The sequence below is a fragment of the Montipora capricornis genome, chromosome 9, assembly GCF_036669925.1.
Source record: "Montipora capricornis isolate CH-2021 chromosome 9, ASM3666992v2, whole genome shotgun sequence".
Classification (NCBI taxonomy): domain Eukaryota; kingdom Metazoa; phylum Cnidaria; class Anthozoa; order Scleractinia; family Acroporidae; genus Montipora; species Montipora capricornis.
The window spans coordinates 20876860-20901318 of record NC_090891.1 but is presented as its reverse complement, the minus strand read 5'-3'; the positions used below and the strand labels follow the sequence as shown (position 1 = coordinate 20901318).

The 24459-nt window shown below is 38.9% G+C and overlaps 1 protein-coding gene across 22 annotated transcripts; it reads right to left on the bottom strand.

The window, feature by feature from the left end:
- Positions 1-4154: 4154 nt before the first annotated feature.
- On the bottom strand, positions 4155-24214 carry LOC138017818 (GATA-binding factor 2-like). Of its 22 annotated transcripts, none has more exons than XM_068864803.1 (5): positions 24067-24214; positions 9247-10131; positions 8373-8521; positions 7685-7810; positions 4155-5416 (listed from the first exon to the last, which is right to left on the bottom strand). In XM_068864803.1, exons 2-5 carry the CDS (start codon positions 10103-10105, stop codon positions 5060-5062), a joined length of 1491 nt encoding a protein of 496 aa, XP_068720904.1. In that variant the 5' UTR covers positions 10106-10131; positions 24067-24214; the 3' UTR covers positions 4155-5059. The 22 variants fall into 22 exon arrangements, with proteins under 22 accessions (XP_068720904.1, XP_068720893.1, XP_068720892.1 ...); XM_068864792.1 differs by having other exon boundaries at positions 9247-10278; positions 24067-24208; XM_068864791.1 differs by lacking the exon at positions 24067-24214 and adding an exon at positions 21763-21928 and having other exon boundaries at positions 9247-10278.
- Between the last annotated feature and the right edge of the window lie 245 nt (positions 24215-24459).

Below are 24459 nucleotides of genomic sequence, written 5' to 3'. Positions count from 1 at the left end.
CGCTGCCGTCTTGGTCATCTGTCTCCCACCCCCGCATTTATCCGTCACTCAATTTTAACCTTGAACCTGACTCACAAATCTCTCTGAATTTTTGGGTTTTCCTATCACACCAAAATCGACTCAAAGCTGATTACAACTGGCTGTGGTGCTATGCCCTAATATCATACACGTGCCGTTTGGCGGCTACCAAAGCCGCCTTACATATGCTTTATTTTCAGCCCACTCTGGTCGAGCTGGACGCACCGTGGTGTCGTGGTTAGCGCACCAGACTCTCGACCCCAGGCTCGCGGGCTTGCTCAGTTACCGCGTGTACTTTGCTCCACACGGGCTCTCTAGATCTTTAGCCAGGTGTTTAAATGGCTACAGGATTCATTATTGGTACAACTTCAAAACTCTCATTGCGAATTGCCGAGACGCGTTTGTCCAATTTGACATTCCGCGAAATTTAAATCAACTGTTTGTTTTAGCTTTCTTATTTTCGTTTGATTTTTTTCCCGAACAATTATTTAACAGTCTCTCGCAGTTGTCAAATATATTTCTTGTGAGCTGGCCCAGCACAGTCACCTTTTGACTAGTGCCCGGCGACATATGTGTGAACTGGCGCGAACGAAAATCTGTCCCACAATCAATGTGATTGGTCTGTTTACATTGAAGAAGGTAGCTGAGCCAGAAACGACAAGCATGTCTGTCCACGAAAAATTTCTTGCAACGGTTCTGATCCTGGAGTGAAGGGACATCCATTTCGCTCAGTCTTATTGGTTTGTGAAAGTCCCATAGTGTGGAAGAGTATTTTACAAGACCTGGTCTCGCAAAACTTGTACGTCGATTTTAACGAGCTTTCAATCGCCGTGCGTGAATGAAAACGCCAAAATTTATTTTTTCTCCTTAGTTCTCACTGGTCTCTTTTGAGATCGACTTGGTTGCGGATTTTTCTTGCTAATAACTTGCATTGGACCCAACTTTTCAGTTTATTATTTTTTTTTATATTTTATCCGAGTAGAAGAAGCAAGGAAATTTTAATAGTCGGCTGATTTAAAAAAATACACATGTTTATCGTTTAAAATCTGGAAGATGATTTCATCATCAAATACGAACACACTAATTAATGACAAGAAATGTCCACAGACTACATTTTTCATAGATGGTGGAAAATTTTGCAATAACCGCCACCTTGATGATGTGAACTATAGAGAGTGATTTCATTATTTATTTGAAATCGAATGAAACTTATTTAGGAAAGTCTCTAGGTAAAGTTTCATGGAGAAAATATTCCTTATGTTACCGAAGAGGTTGACAGTTTTTTTATGGTGATAATCAGTTGTCGGATGCGTCCTTCGTTTTACAACAAGAGCAAAATTCTTAATGGCTTGCCCTAATTCTGACTTTTCCTCAGTCCATTCGACAAAAGTAGCCGGAAAGAAAACAAAATTTAAATTAATCAAAAAGCTAGACAGAAGGTTTGAATTTTAAATTTTCCTTCCATCTAATATTGCTGTTATCGGTACATTGTCCAGATTGGACGATAAGACCCCATGATTAAATAGTTTTTTGCAGATAGGAAAGCTTTAGCGAGACTCATCGGAAGTCCTTCTTCCCACATCGGTTCGTTTTATGCAAAAAGTAAATTCTCTAAAAGTGAGGCCCTAAAGAGACGTTTAAAGTTATTATTGTGATAAAGCTGAAAAACGGTGAGAAAAATAACTGCGTTTTGACGAAAAACACGCAGTTGTGTGCAAACTTGTGTTCTGTGATGTATTTGAAGAAATTTGAAGAGTTGTGCTCAAAAGTAAACAAAACTTGCTAGCAGATAATTAAAAACTCATTCGGCTTGGAGTTTGTGTTTGCGAAATTTGGTCTAAGTGTACAGGTGAAGAGGAAATGCGTATTTCACTAGCAGACGTTATCTTGATCGAGATAACGCGAATATCGTGAATGTTCGTGATATCGTACCAAGAAATCTCATTTATTAAGTAAGCGCGTATTGGCTCATGTTCGCGAGCGCTTTGTTGATAAGTTTCACTACGAAGCGATGATGGCATTGATAACCTGGTAATGGACGATTGCCGAGAGAGGTTCAGAAACTGACATCCACGCTTTTTACAGCTCTTATCAAACCTTCTGTAACAAGACATGGAAGTCTAGACTTCAGAGAGCTATGAAATGAGAATTTGTTATTTTCCTATCTGTTCTTTTCATCTCTTCAAGATATTAAAGAATTTCGTAGCCCCGTTTTAAAAACCACCCGAAACAGATTTGCTATGTTGGAAAAAAATAAAGAGATAAAAAACCGTGAACTTTAATAAGCAGTGTGGATCGCAAATTCAAAACTCTGTTCTTGATAAAGTATTCTCTCTATTTAGAAGATACAGCTTAAACTTTTGAGTCTTGATCAATCTATCTAATCATTTTATCGCGTTTGTGACTGAGTATTTTGTAGTTTTTGTCAGTTAAAAAATAGAAATTCACTGTTACTCTTGCGCTATCGCTTAGATAACCTACAGAATTCGGCTGTCATTGAATTTGGCGTCTTTTCGAAACCAAGTTAACTTTCAGAAGTGCCCGGTTGCATGACACCAAACAATTTTCCTGTTCATCTTCAATGAATTTTGACGTGAGAAAACCTCTCCTATGGCTTTACTTTTGCTTTCCTTTGGAAGCGAAGAAAATTTCTTCTCGCTTACCGAGGAAGGTTCCAGAGAAAAATATCTCACTTTTATATCCAGCGCATGGAACAAGAATGGTTATGTAAAAAAAGCTTGACCAGAGGAAAAGCCTCGAAAAGAGAGGCCGTGCATGTTAGTCACTCTCCAATCCCTCGGCAGTACCTTTATGTTTAAATTTTTATTCTCCACTTAAATAGGGAAGGAACTTCTTGTTGAAGCTTCACAACACATTACAAAAAAGGCCGCACAAACAACGTATATTTCTTCGGACTTCGAAAATAATTGATTTGGCTTCTTTCGTCCTGTTGACGAGATTTAAACCACTCGCCTTTTTTTTTAAACAATGAATTGTCTTTCCATCCGCGTTACTTGAAACTCTCACTGTCAAAGCACCCTCAACTTTAGGCATTGAAGAATATGTGTTTCGAAACTGAAGCCTTTTACGTGTGTGCATGTTCGCTATTTTTGTTCCTTCACCACACCTTTTTCGGACTCTTGAAACGACGACTTCAAGTCTGGAGATTTGCCCCGTCACTTGCCCTTTGATTGAGTAAGGATTTTTATTGCTCGCGAAACTGACGTCTGTAGAGAATAACTGTTTTGCAGTTTGCCCAAATTAAACTGGATATTTATACCAACTTAAACGAATTATTTTTCAGAACAAGAAACTCATCGGCATCGTTGGTTTGCAGAATCAACTTAATCAAGATAGACAAAAGATTTTCCATCGCTAATACTTGAAATATTTGACTGTGGGAAGTCACTAAAGTCAGATCCTAAAAAATAAAATGTGATTCATGTTAAGAGGACGAGCAATAATGTCAATTCAGTCAGCTTGGTTTCTTCTCATGAAAAAGAAAGGAAACAGGCTTCTTCACAGCACAGCCAGGACCGATTTCACTCGCCCCCACACAACAGAAATCTATAATTCTCAAATTCAATGATATACCGTAATTAAAATTATAATTAAATTCCTGTTAAAAGGCGATTAGGAAGCTTTATTCAATAGGGATTCCCGATTTCAAGTAAAACTGGAATATTTTATGTGTTAACGGAGCTCTAGTCTTTTCCTTGAACCAGTTGCGTCTGGTAACCCAACAAAAGCATAAAAATAGCAAATAAAAAATAAAGGAAAGAAATATCCTGCGACTAATCGGGACAAATCATTTCATTTGAAGACACAAGACTTCAAACTATAATTAGAATATTAGAGCCAATTTGTACCTATACTTTCGGCTTTGTTGTCGTTGCTCGTAGCAGCGAAATCAGTGAAGAGACACTTATTAGGGAAACTCGTTTAGTTGTCTGTAACAGAAATCTTGAAGAAAACAAGTAAAACCTTACACGGAATAGCAAACTCTGCATTAGTTTCCAAAGGGAAAAAGTTCCCTCTTTCTGAGAACGAAACGTCTGAAGATTTACTGTCAAACAGTGCCGTTTCGTTAATGAATTTCTAGCAAAGAGTTTTCACACAGTTCAAGAAAAAACAAATTTTATGAGTCAATATGACTTTTATTTATTCCTTTTTTTCTGACTTGGCGTTCATATATTTATGTTATACAGCATTAAAGTAGAGTTATCGACTGAGGCAAGAAAAAGGAAGACGAAAAAACGTGATAGAACGATAGAATCTATCTTCCCAACGATAAACAGAATACGAGGCAAGAGCAATTGGCGATAACATTTTCCTTACATGAATAGATTTAATATTTTCTTCACTTTTAATATTTACAGCGAATATTTTCTCTAGACCGATACGGTCTCGTATCTCTGTTTCTCAGCCGTGAGACAAGAAGCGATCGATATACGAACAGACGATAAAGCTTTTAATTGCATACAAATATTATATGAAATCAAATATGAGTTTTTATCTTCTACAAGGCAAGTAGGGCGGCTTTATCTGCAAAAAAAGGTTAACGTAGACTTCACTGTAGAAGACTCACTCTTATCGTAGATTTGTACAATATTTAAACTGTCTAAATCTGTTAAAAGAACAACATTTGCACATCATGACAACCACCGTACAGCCTTTCTAAATTATTTTGCCTTCCTGAACTCAACGTCTTTTTCAATCTAGTTTGAAACCTCGCATGGCTATTCCATGAACGAGCCGAGCCGCAAAGAAAAGTCAAATGTTATCTGGAGCACATTCAGGTACGAAAACAAGTTTCTTTCCTTTTGCCCTCTGAATGTGGCGAAAATTTAATATCGATATACCACAAACGAATAATAATATAACCTAAAAAATCCGCTGCAGTTTATACATGGACGAAGAACATGTATGTTTGCGACCTTGTTCAATAAGATCGATGGTCGTTCAAGAGTTCAGCGTTAATTTCCGTTGAAAAATTGACCACATCCGTATCTGAGAGGTATAGTTCCATTCGAGATTCACTCTACGATGCGTTTATCGAAACTGAAGGCGGCGCAGGTAGGTAACCTGATGGATTCGCTGGCGTTGAAGTGATGAGCGGTCCATACAGCCCCGGATGAAGACCAGGGATACCTGTCATTGAAGGTCTTGAAAAGGCGGTCGGCGTGTGAATTGTCGGACTAATAACAGGGCTGATCATGCTGGAAACAGCATTGCCTTGACTCATGCTAGGTATGGAGTCGCGGTTGCTCATAAGCTTCTCGTCGCCACCATGTTTCTGTTCTTGTTTAACTCCCTTTGACTTATTTTTATTCTTTGATGAAACCTTCCTATTCCTTGTTTGAATTCCGTCCTTCTTCATAGAAAGCGGGCGGTTTACCTGTTGCATAGCAAGGAGAAGAGAAAATTAGTGAAATGCTCCCTGTGTGAATGCTATGTCGAAGAAATTTCGGGCGTCTGCAGTCACCTAGATTAACTGCACAAAGCATTATTGTCAGGGCGTTTTGTTTGAAAGCAAGTAGATTTCCTTGAAACTCTTGAAAACGTTTTTAAAAGATTGTTTACTAAGCGGGTTTAAATGCTTTCCAAGGAAAAGAGAGAACGTCTAATGAGCTGAAATAGGTTGGAACAAAATTTTTAAAGTAGGATGTCAAAAAAGAGAGGAGAAACGCAAAAAAACTTGTTAAAATTTCGTGACTATTCCATGAGCAACTAAGAACATGGACAAATCTTTGCCATTATGAGCGGAAATTGGATTATAGCGTGAAGTGGCAAAAGAAACTTGAAGATTCCAAAAACAAAACCGGGATTTTACCTTTTAACTAGGGGGAAAAATGTTTATAACCAAGACTTTCAACAAAATTCATTCGACTTGAAAAATGAAATCCGTTTAAACACGCATTAGTATCAATAGCCATTTCCCACTTGCCGACAAACTTCTTTTTTATCTATTGTTCGTGAATGTGTATTTTGATGAAAGAGGAATACAATGATCATTACTAAAACGGCTTTTGGGAAAAAAAAAACTTGTCGAATCAACTCACCTCGACTTCAATCCATTTCGCAGCAACCACTAGTAATTTTCTGAATGTCTTTATTCTTTCGTAAGAAAACGGACTTTTCGCAAAGAAACAGTGGTCTTTTTTTGTTGAAGTCAGGTAATAAGTATTTTTGACAGCACAAAAGGCCGAGGGGCAGGTGGCAGTAAGTTTAAAACACCGAGAATTAGATGTCTTGAGTACAGAAAACTAAGACGTTTTTATCAAAAACGGTAATGTTTGAAAAGTACGATTCTGACAAAGAAAATCATTTGACTCCCGCGTTTGAACGATATATTCCGTCTTTCTAATCAGTGCACGCGCTCTGAATGAAAAAAAGTACAACTAGAAAATTAATAATTCACACAAGTAACTAATTATGTGTTAAAACAACGGAAAAACAAAAAAATGGCTCTCCGTGACACAAAAATAGAAGCAGAAAGAGTTTGACCACTTAATATGTTGTGCGAACAAAGGTATTTTGAAGACAATTATGGCTCCGACGTTTTACATGAAAGTTGGAAATTCAAAGTCATTTGTTCGCCCAGTCATAAAAACCAAAAAAAAAAAGAGACAACAAATATAAAAATCTCATTATTTTCGTAATGCACAGGAAATGGGCCAAAATCTAATTCTACTCAAAGAATAAAAGGAAGCTATTAACTCGATATAACTAACCGGTTTGATGTTTTGAGTTAAAATTCACGGCATATTATTAACAAAGACTTTTTAAGAAGCAAAAGGTTGGTTTACTAACAAATGAATCCACGGCGGGAAGCGAGAAACTGTTGGTCTAAAACGGACATGCAATTTGCTTTACATTAAAAACATTCGCGTTTAATTAGCAAAGAAACTTCAGCTTTCACGTATTGACTAAAGTGCTAAAGCCATATTTTTGAATCGAATAAAAGAGATTAACGAATGAACACAAAAGCGCACATGACATACTGCTGGCTTCTACGTTTGTGTAAAACAAAAGTCATTGATCATGTAAAAACATTTACAAGGTTTTGAAAAATCGGAAGCAAGAGCAAAGCACATTAAGCTTTTACTCAAAATAACTTAACCGGATATTAGGATGAAATTACCCCAACTTTGCCCAAGACTAATTGAGGAGCTTTGTAATAAATATATAATCAACATACATAACGGCTATGCGAACAGCTGGAAAAGATCTCAGAAAAGAGCTCCACGAAGAAACAGCTCGTCAAAGGAGCGGTCCACATTTTATTCAACAAATAAATTGACCGGCTCAAGTTATTTGCATTACCAAACAAATTCTGTTTTATACTCATTAATGTGAAGAGCCGAAATGATCTCGTATACACGCGAGCGATTTTCCGTCATAGACATCTTTAATATCATCTAAAACGAAGCCAAATTCGCTTTTGCACCGTTTAAACTTTGTTTGTTTATCGTGTAAGCTATTAAGGATAAATGAATTTCTGATATTGTGATAAATAAATCAAGCATCCCACCAGTTATCGGCTCCCATCTTATCTATCTCGCTTATTACGGTTCTAGTAGGGCTTTGTTTTCTTTCAGGAATCTTGCGAGGGGAGCACGCGTAAAAAAATGACAGCGCGCGCGGCTCACTCGAACTAACTTACCGCGTGGAGCTTCCAGTAAAGTCCACATGCATTGCACACAGGATCACCGTTTTGGTTCCGACGCCATAAAGTAGTTTGCGTGGTATGACAATTAGCACACGACGTTCCAGCTCTGCGAGCAGCCGACTGTTTAGAACACAAAAATAAACCAAGAAAATTAGAATTCGGAAAAAAGAACAATTCACGGGTTTTTTCAAAACTTTGCGCTGCAAGACAGATGTAACCGCTTTTGAATTTCAGGAATACAGGGGATTCGTGATGAGGCGATGAAAGGGTTGGTTATTTTTTCCGTTTGCAATTATAACGACGTCTGCCTGCAACACAGTCAATTTCAATTTAAAAACGAGAAAATAAAATACCTAATGCGAAAAAACTACAGTTGAAATTAATTTGAACTGAACCCTTGCATTGGAGACCAGCAAAAAGAACGTTTAGAATTCCTGAGCTTTTAATCCCCGCGACCTCTTCAATCTTGAAATAATCAATCAGTAGTTAAAAGACTAGGAGAATTTTTACACTTTTGCTGTCAACGATTTCAAGATGCGGCAAATGTCATCGCGTGCAGAAGAAGGGATTTGAAATTGCGTTGAGGACAGAACGACACACGTTATGAAAAATACGCGAATTGTTGAAACAAAAAGATTGAGTGTGAGGTCTATTCTTATGAGAAGCTAATCAAACGACTTACCAATCTTCTTTTGGGTTTAATAAGGGGTCGACTTGATCCGTTCATTTTATGGTAGAGTCCACAGGCGTTGCATAGGTAATGTCCACCGCCATCTCTTCGCCACAGAGGAGTCGACGTTGCTCCGCAGTTGACACACTCGCGGCCATCGGCTGCTCGGGAAGAGACGAACAACCAAAAATCAGTTGAACCTTCCCAAGTTTCGTCTTTCCTATTTTATCTCAATTTTTTGGCAACCACTCGCGATAAAATAAAAGTGAAACGATAAGGAAAACAAATAGATCCGACGTTGCCTGTGAAGTTTATTTTTCTCGAGAGCTCGACGCTTTCCCGAATTGAACTTGCCTTCGCGAAAGGTCAGGCGTAGCAAAAATATAACAGATATTTGAGAAATAAGAATATCCTGTAATTCTTGTATGCTGTTTTGTCTGCTACAAATAGCTTTTCACAGAAAGAAAAACACTTCGCTGTTGCAACTCTAATGTAATTCTCCTATCCCGCAAAGGTTGTCAGAAAATGCGTGAAGTTTCTTGGGAAAAAGATGCCATGATTACTGAGTTATAATTTCGCAATGCTACTAAATGTACAAAATATCCATCGCGTTTGAATGCTACAATTACAACAACTGGTCATATGTAATAGAGTTTCTGAAAGCAGGAATGCCGCTAGCGTTGGAATCATTTTAGTTACAGGGTAATGAGGTCTGTCAAACCTACTGAAAACAACCGTGAATGAAAACACGGAAAAGGAAAATTTTCAGCTCCCGCAGATTTTGTGGGAAGGAAATATCGCTAATCTCGACGTGGAAGTGGTATTTTTGGAGATAATTAAATTTGCCGATTAGCTTTTGTTGGCTCGAATTGTAAATCCTACTAACCTGAATTCGAGCGGATCTTCGTTCTGTTTCTAGGAAAGTTTCTATTCGCCATAAACCCGGGCAAACCGGGCAGTGGTGTGAAAGAGGACATATTTAGCCCTGTATCCACGTAATGTGGGAGAGCTTGAGGAGGAAAACCCGCGAGCGTTGACGCATCGGGCCTTTGGGGTACAAGCGGCATTCCGGCTTTCAAACGAGCCTTTTCTTCACTACCGTAGCTGAAAATATCGCCGCCCATCACTCCGTTTTCGCCTGAATTTTCCTTCGGAGGAGTCGGCGGGAAAGGAAACAAATGCGCCGAGCCGTGAGACAGCGCCATGGAGCCTGAAACTGCTGAAGGCGGCATGGAGACAGGAACGGGACTCGGTCGATGGCCTTGTTGGAAAGACGGACACCAAACTGATGCAGGATTCGGAGTAGAGCAACCGTGCGACATGAGTCCAGGAGCTGGCTTGCTTTCGATCCACTGTATCGGTGTGTGAAAGTGCGGACGGCAAACTTGACCGGGAGGAACACGAGCAGTTGGCAAAAACACTCGACTACAGCTTCCTTGTGGACCAGTCTGGCCTTGAGGATCTTGAAAAGCTGTGGCTCCGTGCGCCGCCATTTGACACATCGGACGATAGCCTCGACCGCCAGGAGCGTACGACCAATTTGTTGCATTTCCCGAACTGTCCAAGTGGTGAAAGAAAACGTCCACTTCGTCTGGTGGTAGAAGCTGGTTTGTCTCGACTAAATTCATGTTATTTCCTGCGCAGTTCGACGCTGTGGACTGTACCCTCTCGTTGCCATGAGCTGTTTCGTGTTGCTGGCTGGAGATGGGATGTATCCATTTATGTTCAGGGCCAACTGCTTCCATCTTTAAAGAGGCAAGTCGCGAATAACCTTCAAGAGAACAGAGATGTTGTTCAGATGAGGACTGCACTCTCTCGCTACCATGAGTATTTTCGTGTTGTTGACTAGGCGCCGAATGTGTCCATCTATGTTCAGGAACGACCGCTTCCATTTTTAAGGTCGCAAGCCGAGAAAAACCTTTAAGAGAACAGAGATGTGGCTCAGGGCAAATAAACCACAATAGTGACAGAGTGACGTGAAATTAAATGGTTTAATAAGTCCCATAACAATAACTGCAGGAAATAATAGGTAAAAGGAATTTCATTGTCATGAAATTATATTCAATGGGAAATTCAGTGAGCGGTACAAGACGCTAAAACGTATGCATGCATCATGGAACGGAAGTTGCCATTCACGGTTTCACAAGTGAAAATGAAGGTTCCGTAAACTTATCTGATGAACACACTCTGCAAATCTTTAAAAAGCTATTCAAATTGATATGGAGTTCTCCGGGGCTTCTAACACACAAAAGGAGATCTCCGAAGCTATAGAGGCCGAAGATAACACAGATAAGACGCTCAAAGAGTGCAAGGAATCATCCTTTTTGAGACTTCCTCAGCGCGTAAACTTCCAAGGTACGTGACAAAATGACGAGTAAAAAATTCGAGATTACAAAACCCTTTCGTCATTGCGCACCTAGTGAAGAGATGGTTCTCAACGTTGCGTTGCAAACGGTGAGTTGCCCCTTCGGTGTTTTGTAAATACCTGGCTGTTGAGTCTTATGGGATAAACCCCACGAAGAGCAAGCTGTGTTGTGGTGTCTGGTTGTATGCAAACAATGTTTGAAAGGTTTTGTAAGCAAACCAGAGCACGGTACGCTCCTGCTTGGCTGGCGCCAACCGACCTGCCCGAACTCACATCAAGAATGACAGGTCAAAGAGTTAGCCAATCAAGTCGCGCACTGGATGACATTTTGTTGGGTTCTCCTTTTCATTTTAGGCATCATTGGTACAAAAATCATACAATCAATTTTTGCGCTAAAGTGATCTGTCAATCACCCTTTTGAGCCCCGTGAAAAGTACTCAAACAGTAAATTAGCGGCAATTTTTCACACCAGCTCTGCTTAATGTTACAAGACACGTGAAAAGTACCGAATAAGGGGCGTAAAAGCCGAGGAAGTTTTGGCACGGGAACGACCAGGAAACAAGACTAGTTGTTAACTGGGCGTATTAAGTTCGTGCCTACATTACTTAAATAGATGGAAGTTACATTTGACCACAGCAGACAGCCCGAACACGTCTTTGCTTATCTCCGGTTAAATCAAACTCTTTGGCCGTGTTTGTTATCGTTATTTCCTTTTTTCTCACACAAACGACAAATAATATCCCATTTGACGAGGTGAAATTGACGGTTGTTAGGCTTTACTGATCCGTATTATCCATGCTCGAGTGGCCTCCCTCTTTGCTTTCTATGAAATAATCCTGTTGCGCTTGTTTGCAGAGTATTGTTTGATCAAACAGGGCTCGCTTCGATTCGATGGTCACATCCGCCACGACAGCGCATTAAGAAAACAACATGGGTGTTTTGCTTTACAACTAATTACCAAATGCCGCTCTCTGATTGGCTACGGTGTCAAGTTCATTGTTAAGACAGGTGGAACGTGACCGCAAGATAAAACCCGATAACAAAGATAAGCCCCTCGCGGACTTCATTGCGTATTTCAGGGCTTGTTATCTGTGTAAACGTTTGCAAACGAAAAACCTCTTTGCGGATGATTGGAAATAAATTGAACTCTAACTTTGCTATGTGGTCCCCGATAGGTGTGGAGTGTTGCTACAACCTACAGTTAAGCCCCTTCGCACGAACTCGAGATGATGTAATTGGTCGGTGTTATCGGAGTTTCAAATTATCGACAACCTCTCTGATTTCCGTGCGTGGCAGAATGGTTCTTCAGACAGCAAGACGCTGGTTTGCAGCCTGTAGAATTGTGATCGGGGCACTTGAAGACCTCCGGAGTTGACAAGGGTGTGATCATGCACATACAAAAATGCCTTGTTTCATCCTCGATTTTTTTAATCCTTGATCTAATATACCTGCCGAGGTCGTGGCCGAAATAATGAAAATATTTATGCTTCTATAATCACAAAGCAAAAGAAATTCGTAAACAAGCAATAAGAATAATCTTTGTAATCACACCTATTACCAAGACAGTGGAAAGTTTGAACACGTTGATAAGAACGAATCGATCATGCAATTTACACTCAAAGGTGAGAGCTCTCAAAACGTTCACCGAGCTCACCACGATTCAAACTCGTTTGAAACTGATATTGAAAACTATCGCTAACAATATCAAGAAGGAAAACAGGTTCAAGTTTGTATTGCTAAAAGCGAAAAATGAAATGCTGAATCATTAAATTTTCTATCGACTCCCACCTGCAGCTACAAGAGGAACACAATCAACGCGAAGACAGCGTGTTTACATAGCGCCGTCGTTTGCATTCCCACGTGCCCGCGTAAGAACGAACGACAAATTGTAGTTGTCTTTTCTTTGCTCCAAATATCTCAAGTATCCCTCTCCTTACGTGAGGTACTTCAAGTTCTTCAAATAGACTCCACATTTCCTCAGGTATTTTTTCGTTATCAAACATTTCAATTATTTTCCATTATAAGTAATAAATTTTTAAAGCCAATACTCCTTAGGATGCCAAGAAATAAAGATAACCCTTTTATGAAAAAGAATAATAGTTTTTACAGGAATTAGTGTGTTTGTATCAAAAAATGAAACGCATTTTACAAGCAATAATACCGCATCTCTGATTGATTGCACGAAATACCCAACGGTACAAAAATTTCAGTGCGAAATTTGAAAAATTCAATTAAGAAAAGTGAAGTAATAAATGCTCCGATACGCTTGGAATTTTAAAATGAGTACGGCTATTTTATAGCAATTAAGATGGAGGAATTTAGTTACTTAGCTAAGCAAAAGAAATAACTTTATCATAAATAATGAATATTTGGTGAAATCCCAGTGTTAGCCCGACGTGAGCGGTTTGTTCAGTTTGGCGAAGAAAATGAATTCAGCAATGCGGAAACAGTTCTGATTTCTCTACGCAACGAAGAGAAAAATTTTTGCTCGTCTTTGTTCAAGGGCAAGGAATTAAATTCAGCAACTTGAAAGGTTTGACGTGTGTGAATTTTATGCCCACGAAGTACAAGATTGTCGAATAATTGTGTTGGGGTAGTACTAGAAGAAAAAAATACAGTTACTGTACCAGCAAAAATGGGCTTCGGATAGCCTTCTTGCACAGCTCTCCCATAAACGAAAGGGCACAGATTTCCGAAGACGCATGGCTCTTGGCTAAGTAAATTCAAAGCGGCCATGGCTTTTCTTCCTGCACTGCACGTGTGAAGCTGGCTCAATTCTGCCGCCGACGGCGGAGTTTTAGGCTCTAGTAAGTTGTGTATCTTACTGGGCACATGCTTTACCCTAAATCTTTAAAGACACAAGCATCGCTTTGGCGAAGAGATAAGTGGGAAAAGGAAAAAGGTTATCAGCTTAATAGGGCCTTTTTCCTTTGTATACGCTGGCGATGAAATCTTTTGTATAATCGCCTGCAACATGCGTGATTGTATGTTTGATTTTAGATGAAAACACACAACAGTCTATTGCGTATTTCGTTCTACTTTCAATTCGCTTTCAGTTTTCACAAATCGCTGAGATTGCAAAGCCACCGCCCATGCAAGATTCGATTTTGTAGTTGACAATTTCACTAGCACTATGCTACTGTGAAGTGCGCTGGGTGATAATTTGAAAACCCAACATACAGGAAGCTCCATTTAGCTTAATCAGATAACAAAGATGTCGTATCTGGCTCACATACTGCGCACGGTCTTAAAAACGGTATCGCTATATCGCTAAAACAAGTTTAGAGTCTATGATCGGTTTCGTATCTGGAAACAACTAAAGGATTTGAGGGACACTCGACAGTTGAACTGATAAAGTTTCAAATACCGATAAACGAAGATTACGGCTTATAAAAGCTGTAACAATTTCAGCGGAAAAAACAAGCTCTGTGGGCAACAAAACAGTGGAGTTTCAACGCACACTGAACTTTTGTAGCTCATAACATAAAACTTGTTGCAGAAAACACGGAAAATATACATCTTGAGTTCGACAAACACTGGCGGTAAAATGATATATTTTCATAGCACCGAGACGAATTGTAGCTGATTCATATATCGGTGTTCAATTAGATGAACATTGTGGAGAAGATGAACTACGATGAAGGAATTTGTGGATAAAACCATCTGCGAAGATAGTTACAATTGCCGCGGTAGGTAATATGATTTTGCTTCACCGACGTTGTAGGGCTCGACATTTAGGTTTCGAAAAAGGAAAAAGAAGCATGACTTTTGACAAAATGCAGAAAAAGAAAACTGCAAAGGGAAAATTATTAGTATGGCGACAATATGAATTGGGGGCGCGTTTTTCCACCACAAGAATCCGTAAGAAATGTGGCTTAAAATTTGTGACCACAACAGCTTTCGAACGCATTTATTCCAGGTGTCACTGTGTTAAAATGTCACAGTATCCGCTCTGGGAAGAATTAAGCTGATGAATTCTCAACAGTTAACACAACAACTTTGTGGGGAAAGAAAATCACTCAATGTTAGTTGAAAGCGTATTGTTCAGTCCTTGCGCCGTTAATTGTTCCTCAAGACCGTTAACAGATAATAACCAGTTTTCAAAGATCGATTCTTTACCACACAAGCACATGAAAGTGATCCATGGTTAATTTCATTGAAAACTGTTGAAATGCGGATAAAAGGAGGCAATAGTATAATAATAGAACCTCTGGCGCTTTCCAAGAGTTTTATCTAGTTAAGAGTAGTGTCTAATACGAGAAATAGGATCGGATCGAAACGTTAGTTTGAAGCAGGAAATTCTTCAATGGTATTCAGTTGGGTCCATTTTGCCATAAGATATTACGCTGAGCTAAAGATTCGTTGCCCATACTGTACTGCATTCTTAAGCTATAATTACCTTTGTTCAATATTTGAAAAACAAGTGATTCTGATGACTTTTAAGCCATCTGTTGCAGGCATGAATCAAATTCACACACGTCTACGATATCCACTCTTCATAATATTGAAAATTAAAATAGATTTTCAAGTGGCAAAGTGACGAATCCGATACAACACGGCATCTCTCTCAAGAGCCGACTGGCAACACTAACTCTTGTTTTGCAGATAAAAGAAAGTCTTGTGTGCTGTTCATCTTGTGTTTTAAACTAACAATCTAACAATCTCGAAAACAGCGTTCGCACACGTACTTAATTATTTTTGTCATCTCCATATAGAACTTAACAAACAAAAAGGTTGACCTGACACAACTTTGCGAACAAAGAGCGAAACAGAGATGTGGCAAGATATTTCCATAACAATGAATTTGGAAGGTTATGGAAAGGAATACGACAACTTATCAAAACCAGCAAAGCGTAAAACCAAAAGATATTGGCTCGGGTATAACTTACAGCTTTTTAATTTTGTCAATAAAACGCAGAATTTCAGAGTAGCTCAAGATACTTGACAATGGTTTCATATGTTGATACAGCCGTGGAAAGTTAGATAACGCAAAGACGGCAAGAAACGATCTATTTTCCATTGAAATTCGTACAGTTCATAAGCTTTGGCAAAGTGCGGAAGATACCTTATCAGTTAATAAAGCAATTTAGTAGTCCTCAGAGTTCATCACTTAAATTCGCACGGCTGAAATGAACTGACGCAAACCGCAGTGGACCGAGAAAGCTGAGGCGACGGCCATCCCAGAAGTTTCTGGGAAACGAAGTTTCGTGATTGATCGCACTAATCCTCTAAACACTTGAATTTAAACCTTCCTCTCTTTTAAACGGCTCTAGAAGAGGGATTACTTATAAAAACCGTTTACGGCAAGCTAAGTTAATTTGGTCCCGAAGTCTTAACTTAAGCGGATTTCTACCCGCTTATGATGAACTTGAGAATCTCTTAAAACAACGAGACAGTTGAGAGAGTGAGAGAATGCGTTAAGATGAAAGAATCTTTCAAGCTGCTTACTCGTTTAATTGCATCGTTTTCATTTGTCAATATACTTTGTGGAACCAAGTAAATACTATCTGTTAACTTGGTGAAATTTCCTAAATTATTCGCAAATACGAGAACGGATGTAGCTGTAGCTATTACAATGTTATGGTTACAGCCCGCTACACAAGTTTAAATCATTCCCTTACCTTAACAATCTATGTATATCTTGAACATCATTCACAGATTATTGTTCAAACTAGCTGATAAAACTGAGATGTGAAGGCAAAATAGTGATAACACGATTCGTTTCAACAAAGGTTCATATACTGTGCCACGAAAAAGGAGTATGAGAAGTAGGATTGCAAAATTATCCAGTGAAGCAGCCTAAGCCAAGAAACGAAGTTTAATTTAAGTGTTTTCCCTTCTAAAACGTTTCTGCAAATCCAACCGGCAACCAACCGTCAAAAAACAATAAAAAGACGCGTGCTCCTGTTGCCAGAATATAATACATGTTTCAAAAACCACTAAGTCTTGTATATCAAAAATTTGCTTAAATTTTAGGGGCGAATGACCCCGATCTTTTGTGTCATTGTTCTTCGGCTACAACAGTTAATATTTGATAAACGTGCTACATTTTATTTCATGAATGCTTTCAAGAGAGAGAGAATTATCAAGACTTAGAAGGTACTGTTCCAGCTTCCCGAGGGACATTTTGATTATCGACAAGGAAGAACCCGGCTACAGACTTCACGTCATGATGCACTGGTTCCATACAAATTTTTGGCTCGTTATGGCAAAAATTCTTTGAAGGTCATAGTGGCGACAGAGAGTCGGTTGTCGGTGTCTTTGATTTCTCATCACCAAGATGTCGACCCTTCAACATCAAAGTTGATGCAAAAGCATGATCCGAAGTGCTTGCAGCCAGACGCTTATTTACTCAGCGCGAACACAACCCAAAACAAATTCCAAGAGAACGTATCTGCTACAATCGCAACTACCACAATGGTTAAATCTTTCGCTAAAATGAGATACAGAGGATAGTGTTTTGTATCCGGAAATGCCATTAAGTTGTCGATATGGAAAGACACGTTCCCCTCTAATACACCCGCCTTCAGCATACGGCCTCATGTCAGCGAAGCCCTGCTCTAACTTATCAATCATTGTATCTAAAATCGATAATTGCATAATTATCACTTTTTGGATCTAACCTTGATAGTGAATGATGTGAGTTTTGTACCTACCAGGATAACATCAGTTCTCAAGGTATTGGAGGATAGCGGCTCAAAACAAGCGGTTTACACTTCGGCTGTAAAATAATTTTTTTGTTGTCCTTCCTTGTGTCTCCCTCGAATCGCATTGAACGTTTACACAGACCACATGGTGTTCACAGTAAAATGTACTGGTTTGTAGCCTCGAATTTATTGCCGACCTTGCGCGCTAAATAATTTATTGTGTATCGTCTGTTCAAATTTCCCACCCTACTGGCATAAAACTCAATAACTTACTGATATGGTGAGTGCAACTGTTTATTCAGAGGAGGCCTTGGATAAATATTTCCTGATATTTGCACAAACCTTCGATGATATGATTGTCGCGAAGTGCGAATAATTTCCCACTTTTTTATTCGAAGAAATTATGAAAGCAAAACTTGTTTGCCGCGATTTTGATAGGCTAAAAAAGATTCTACCTCTTATTCAACATGTCTGACGAACCATTAATTTTTCATGCCTTTGACAATTCGCCCTCATTTTTTTCTAATTGAATCTTCGTAAACGAATTTAAGCTTTTTATGAAGACAGAGTGCTTCTGATAAGTCTGCGTTCGCCTATGGTCGATTCTTTGAAAAGCTGTACACGTATAATGGCTTTTCGACAGGAAGGGTGAGCTGTATCAATAGCAAATCATAATGCGCTTCATAAACAACAAGCTAAGTAACTTGTAGCAAATGGTAACAGATAATTGCTCAATCCAGCACCGACAAAATTCTGACCTAAGTTTAGCACTGCAAGTGCAATATCATTCGACATGAACCTCGCGTTCTGTGCTCGAGTAAACCGCGAAATCTTCGAGTAATTAGGTGAGTGGTTTTGGAAAATTAGGGCGAAGCATCTGCGGCTATAGACAAGGGTGAAAATGCTTCCTGAAAAGATTTAATGAAAAATAAAGGTAATTTTATAATAGCAAAGCCTTTGTGCTGTGCGTGCTAATCGTTGCATAAGTGATGAGCTAAGCCATCAAGTTCTCACACAGTTTTAATGGTTCGATAATAGGCTTTTTCCAAGTTTTGTATTGTACACAGCTGCTACTAACTCTCATAAATTAAGTGGTTAAATATCATATTTTTCTTCGCTGAAAAAAGGCTTTGAGTTTACACAAGACTGGTTTGGATTCCAACGACTTATCGCAGTGTTGTACAAACTACATAAGCTTGCTATCAATTTGAGTTTGTAAAAACCAACCAAAGAACGGAACTTAGATATTGGATTATCAACAGTACTTATCGATAAGACGGGTGCGTTTTATTAATATTCCTTGAGAGTTATGTGTAGGTATTTACCCGAAACCTGCTTGCTCAGTGTTCGGTGAGCGAAGCTTGCAGTCTTATCGAGATAAACCCATCAACCTCCCGTAGAGATTGCACAGATACAGCAATTTTCATTGATCTGTGTGATTAAACGGAGTCAAAATCTATCTTTCTGCGCGACAGGGAGCTTGTTTCTTCAAATTAGTGTACACAGAACAGTGATGGCGTGATTACCTCGGCTGCGCTTCGTTGCTGGCAAATCTGGGACCTTTGCCTTCTTCCGAAATTAAGAACCCGCTCGAGTGGAGCAAAGCTTTCCCCCTAAAAAAACCTTCTGTGTGATTCTTCGAGCCAACAAGGAACGCGAAGGTAATAATCCGATTAGCTTTCCCCAAGTAAAAACAAATGCTACTCACCTCGTTGGCGATTTATTTGTTCAACGAGCTCCGGTGGTTAAATAAGTGCTTTTTTCTACACAGAAAGGTACAGTTTGAAAATTGTGGCTTGAATTACAGTCTATTTATATGACTTTTGGGCTTCGGCGCCAAGTGGGCGCCAAACGAACCGGTCTAATTCACTGCTTTGTCTATAGTGCACATGCTTTCAGGCTAGCGAATGCCGACTCGCGAGCACGAAAGATGTAGTTAAGACTTGTGTCAACCTCGACCGACTCATTTCCTGGATTGCCTGCAAGTCAAGCGAGGTGGCGATGCGAATAAGTAGGAATACCTCACAAGTCGAATCGGACTAGTCAAGTGTGACGGATTTGTGAAGAATCACATCCGCGCGAAGCGTTGGCGCCTCGGTTGTGTATGTGCGTTGTAGGTTTGATTGAATCCATTTGTTGAGAAAGACAGGGATAAGTAGGCTCGAGAACCTTTATACCACCCGGTTCTTTTCAGATTAAAAAAAAATAGTGTGAAAAAAGCGCTAAAATTTACACTTAAATTTCACTTACAGAATTATGAGTTACATGCCTCCAATTGTCCCGATTACCAACGGAAATCAAAATTGTTCATGTTGACATCTCTCAAGGATGAGTTCTCGCTTAGCAAAGCACGCAAACATAGGAAACCCAAAATTTAGCGTCAGATAACAAAAAACCGTGGCCATTAATTTTTGGTTTTGCAGGAGTTGACAGAAGTAAGGTTTCCTCGGATATTGAGCTGATGAGCGAACTCTTATATTAGGTACATTCATATTCCCCTTAAATCGATCCACCCTTCCTATTATACCATAATTTCACCATTTTAACTGAATTTTCTAATTTCACGAAAGTACAGTTGAAAAGACAATTTCCTCATTCCTAAATATCGAAGTTCTGACGCGCGTTTCATTGCAAAATGTTGTTGAAATTTAATTAAAGGACACAAGAGGGCACTTTTCAGTAATCAAATAAGCTGAAATAAGACATTTTGAACATAAAGACGGACTCAACGGAACAGATATCTGGCCTTCCGACGATTTTCATATTATTTGCCAAGGAATCTTTATTGCCAAGTTTTTTTTCGAAACCTAAAAAAAATTTATCCAAATAAACAATCAAAAAGTCTTAACAGGCGTTTTGGTTTTTTTTTTTTCGCTGACCACAATCAAAGTGACATGATGGCATGACTAATTACAAACGAAGTCACTTTTCGAACAAATTCTTCCTTCCACATGGCTTGGCCAGAGCCACAAATCCTGTTTTCGGTACACAGATTCGCCCACATACAGTGGCGGAATAAGAAAATTACTTCGATAAAAGCCAGAACAATAACAAATTAATGAGATTTACAGAGTTTGTAAACACCTATTTTAACACAAAAAGCGCCATGGAAGCCATGCTCGCTACATCTGGGGAACCGAACTACCAAGACGTTTATGGGCAACTCAAATTATTTTGATTTTCTTGCCGGCGCTCTGCGTTTTTAATACTCAAACGCTGCGCTCGTAACGGGATCCTTTCGTTTTGACATTGATATGTTGTATATTAGAAATAGTTTAAATTTCTGCCTCGTCCACCAAGACTTTTGACGCCATAGGGCATTTGTCGAATTTCATACTTCAACTCTGTTTTTTATAGGCGGAGTTTTGAAGAAACCTAGAATGTTCTAATTGAAATTCACGTACACATCAAACCGAGGGCATGTTTTCAGGGACAAACTTTTTCTCTCAATTTTTTTAACTCACATATCTGCCTGTAAAAGAATTATAGATGGCCTAGGTTGTGAGCAATTTTACTCTCTTTCTACAGCGAAATTCTTTTCGTAAAATACTGAGGGAAATGTTAAAAGTTGTGACAATGTACGAAACAGCTATGAGGTATCCATCAAGAAAAGCAAGTTACTCGGTCAGTACAGTATAATCCGTGGAAAATAACCCTAGAAGAATTATCTGCACATGGCGATAACTCTTAACCGCTGTAAATTATTAAATTTGGAAATCTGTTGTGGTTGTTTCTCTGTTGTGCATATTGCTTTGAGCTTCAAGTTGGCTTCGAAATACAGCAACTCAATCAGTTGATTATCTTTGAAGATGTTTCGAAACTCGCTACAGTAAACACTTATTGCGGTATTGGCAACCGGAAAGCCTAAAAGAGGAAGACCTAGCTCGACTACGCATTTCCTATGTTAACACATGCTTTGAGCTTTAAACCTATCCTTTCCTGCCTAAAGATCAAGCTGGTCCCACCAAACTTTATCTCAAGTCGACAAGGGTCAAAATTTTGCGATTTGGTATCATTACCTTAAAACAACAAGTCTGATCTTAAAAGAGTGCCTTTCAGTTTATCTTAGATTTTGTAGGGAGATATTCAGGGTAAAATTTCATAATAGGAATTTAGAATCTCACCTCAGGAAAGATTAGAAGCTTTTGTGAGTAATTTTGTTTATCTCCGATGTGATGGCTACGACTTTTCAGGGAATACAAATTCAAGTGCTTGCGTTTACAAGTTTGATAGGGCGAAAGGTGTAAAAAAATGATTTGTGGAAACGGACCCTAGAGGTCATTCTGACTTAAAACAAAAGGGAAATCCCAAACAAGAATCTTTAAAACATGCTGCATTACTCTAAAATACCAGAAAATACCGTAAAAAATATCAAATATGATTCACTTACTGCTTTTGTAAGACTCCCAAACTTGTGCTCCAAATTTAAGTCAGCGATTGGAAATGCAAAAATTTGGTTCCCGATGTCTCAGTTTTAAAACAGAGATTCGATTAACTGGAGGAAATTGAAACATTCGGAGTATATTTATAAAACATATCAGCCACATTATATTAATAGTCTGTTTCGCTATGCATGAGCTGTCAGCCAATGGTACGAGGAAACTCGCCCACGTGATCGCCAAGCCTTCGAAGCCAGATGTGTCGCACAAGGCTAAAAATCGTAAAGATTCCGATTTTCCCTTTAAAAAAACTAACAGGCATATTCTTCTTAATTAATCGCAGATTAAATGGGTCCTTTTTGACGTTTACCAATGCAGTTAAGGGACACAAAAAGACAGAGTTTTTTTGTTACTCGTAACGGAGCGATTGTGTGAGGTTTCAGTTGCGTGTCGGCACAAGTTGCGTGCTTGAAGTTTGAGTGCAGTTCTGTGCTCTTACTCAGTTGTATTAAGCGTCAAATTTCATGGCTTGCATACAACCCACGTTGAAAGGAAACAGCAACCAGAAGCCTATCTTAAGTAGATTCTTGCTGGTCAAGAAACGATTATTTGGACGATGTGCCGGCCTTCAAGAATCCTGGCGAATTTCAACTCAACGGCTTAGGAATCAAAGCAAACGCAAGAATAGATTGCTAAACTTGCCTCTTTCATCCCAGTATTTTAGATAAAAGAATTAACTAAATGAATGCATGAATATCTATACTGGTCAGTGATGTTGCAAATGTGGTTGATACTAGCCGATCTGGTTGTAATCTCATGCATGAAAGACGTTTTATACAGTGTCGTTTAGCACTGTAATTACGTATTACCTCACAAAACAATCGATTTGTTACCGGTTTACTTGCAAACTACTTACAGTACTCTCAATCTTCAAAGTATTTTGCGTAAAACTCTTTCAATAACAAGCAGCATTAGTTCTTAGTCAAAATATACATGTTACATTACAGCAGTAAGTGAGAAAAATGACCCCTGCCTATATCTCGTGAACTACGCCAAGCATCGTAGACGTAAATAGAATCTTTGGATAAAAGTGGGGGAAGAATTGTGGCATAATCACCATAAAATTTTTTCAGGAAATTCCAGAATTTTTCCGCTATTAATCACCGAGTTATAACGTAAGAGTTTCATCTTCATAAACTGGATTAAACTTCTCGTAACACCCTGCTGTTTTTAAGTTCTCCCTTGATCGCCATGCTGTCTGCTCGTCTTGGCGAATTAAAATTGCAAAAGTAAATTCCGATAAAGGGGGCAGCGATAATTTTTTTTTCAGTGTACAAAACGTCAATGAAAGCCCAGCCCTCTTCGATATGAAACAGCCACAACGTTGCCCGATATAAATGGTTTGGCTTTTTTGCTGAAATAAATTCAGTATGTGTCTTGAAGACGAAGGTCAGTCTTGGGAGTTGTTCCACTCAAAGAGAAGAAATCCAGCGTCACTTTTGTCGACGGAATTAAACAAAAACCATAAGAGGATAAGCTAGGTTACGTAAAACCTCGAAACATAATCCTTAGCCAACTAAATCTGATCAAGGTATATAAAACACGAAAAAGGTTAACAAGAGAGGTTTTAATCGCAAGATAAAAACTATTTTTACATTCAGTTTAGTCAAGGACCGTGTTAGAGGTGCGATCGCGTCATAAACCGTGAGTTTGAACATGAACATATCTCTCATGATGTGTGGGATGCAGCGTTCGTTCAAAAGGTTGACAAAAGCTGTGATTGCTTCGAAAAGGCTGTTAAAACTGCAAATTTATTTCTCAGTGTGAAGTATGTTATTCTGTAAAAGTTGAATCATCTGATAAAGCTTTTTAACAAGGAATGTGCCATAGTTGTCCTAAACCGTCAATTACTTTATCAAATTCTCACTCTAGGGAAACTTTATCTAAGAAAAAACGTATCAGTAAATGTTGTCTCCTAGAAATATTTAATCATGATCAGGTGTAGTAGATATTTCATTTTAAAGTCCTATATCAAATAAACCAACTTCTTCTCTAAATTCCTATCTCTTGCCTGTAAAGAACATGATGTTAAGTTTTTAATTTCAGAAGAGAAATTTCTAATATTGCTTATTTCTCGCTTGTCCCATTATTTCGAAATCAGCATAGGCAAATTTGTTTGCGGACGTGCATGGGAGATCAAATCGTGCGACATATCTGAACAATCATTGACAGGCTACCAACATTTATTTCATCGGCTGGTATTACGAAGGATAAGAAAATAAACTAAAAACGTAAAAAGTCGATGTGAATCCCACCTTTTTGCAGCGTGATTAATAGATTTGAGCTCGCGTTCAACTCTCTTTTAGTCCTGCCTGGAAGGCGATAGGTTGCCTATCGCTCCAACCGGCCCTCTTCAAAGATTGCCTGTTTTGATCGGCAAGGCTTTCAAAAACTTTATTTGAGGAAGTTGTTTTATAATCCACTACCTGAGTGCTTCTTGGTTATGTTAATAATCAGACCATATCAGTCCTTGCTGGATAATCTTTAATTTGTTTATTTCATCGCGAAGGGCGCGGTCAATGCGACTTCGAAAGAAACTTGAACCTTCCATCTTCGCTCGAAGAATGGCAACTCTACGCGTTTTCCCGTTTGTTGTAAGACCCATTAATTTCTAATAAGAAAAAAAAATTAGTTGAGTACATAAATAT

Coding starts and splice junctions, on each gene's coding strand:
- LOC138017818 (XM_068864787.1), bottom strand. CDS start 13,461: ATGGCCGCTTTGAATTTACTTAGCCAAGAGCCATGCGTCTTCGGAAAT. Junction 10,279..13,352: donor TCCGAAGCCCATTTTTGCTG/GTACAGTAACTG, acceptor GTTCTCTTAAAG/GTTTTTCTCGGCTTGCGACC. Junction 5,417..7,684: donor TTTACTGGAAGCTCCACGCG/GTAAGTTAGTTC, acceptor GCTATGCAACAG/GTAAACCGCCCGCTTTCTAT.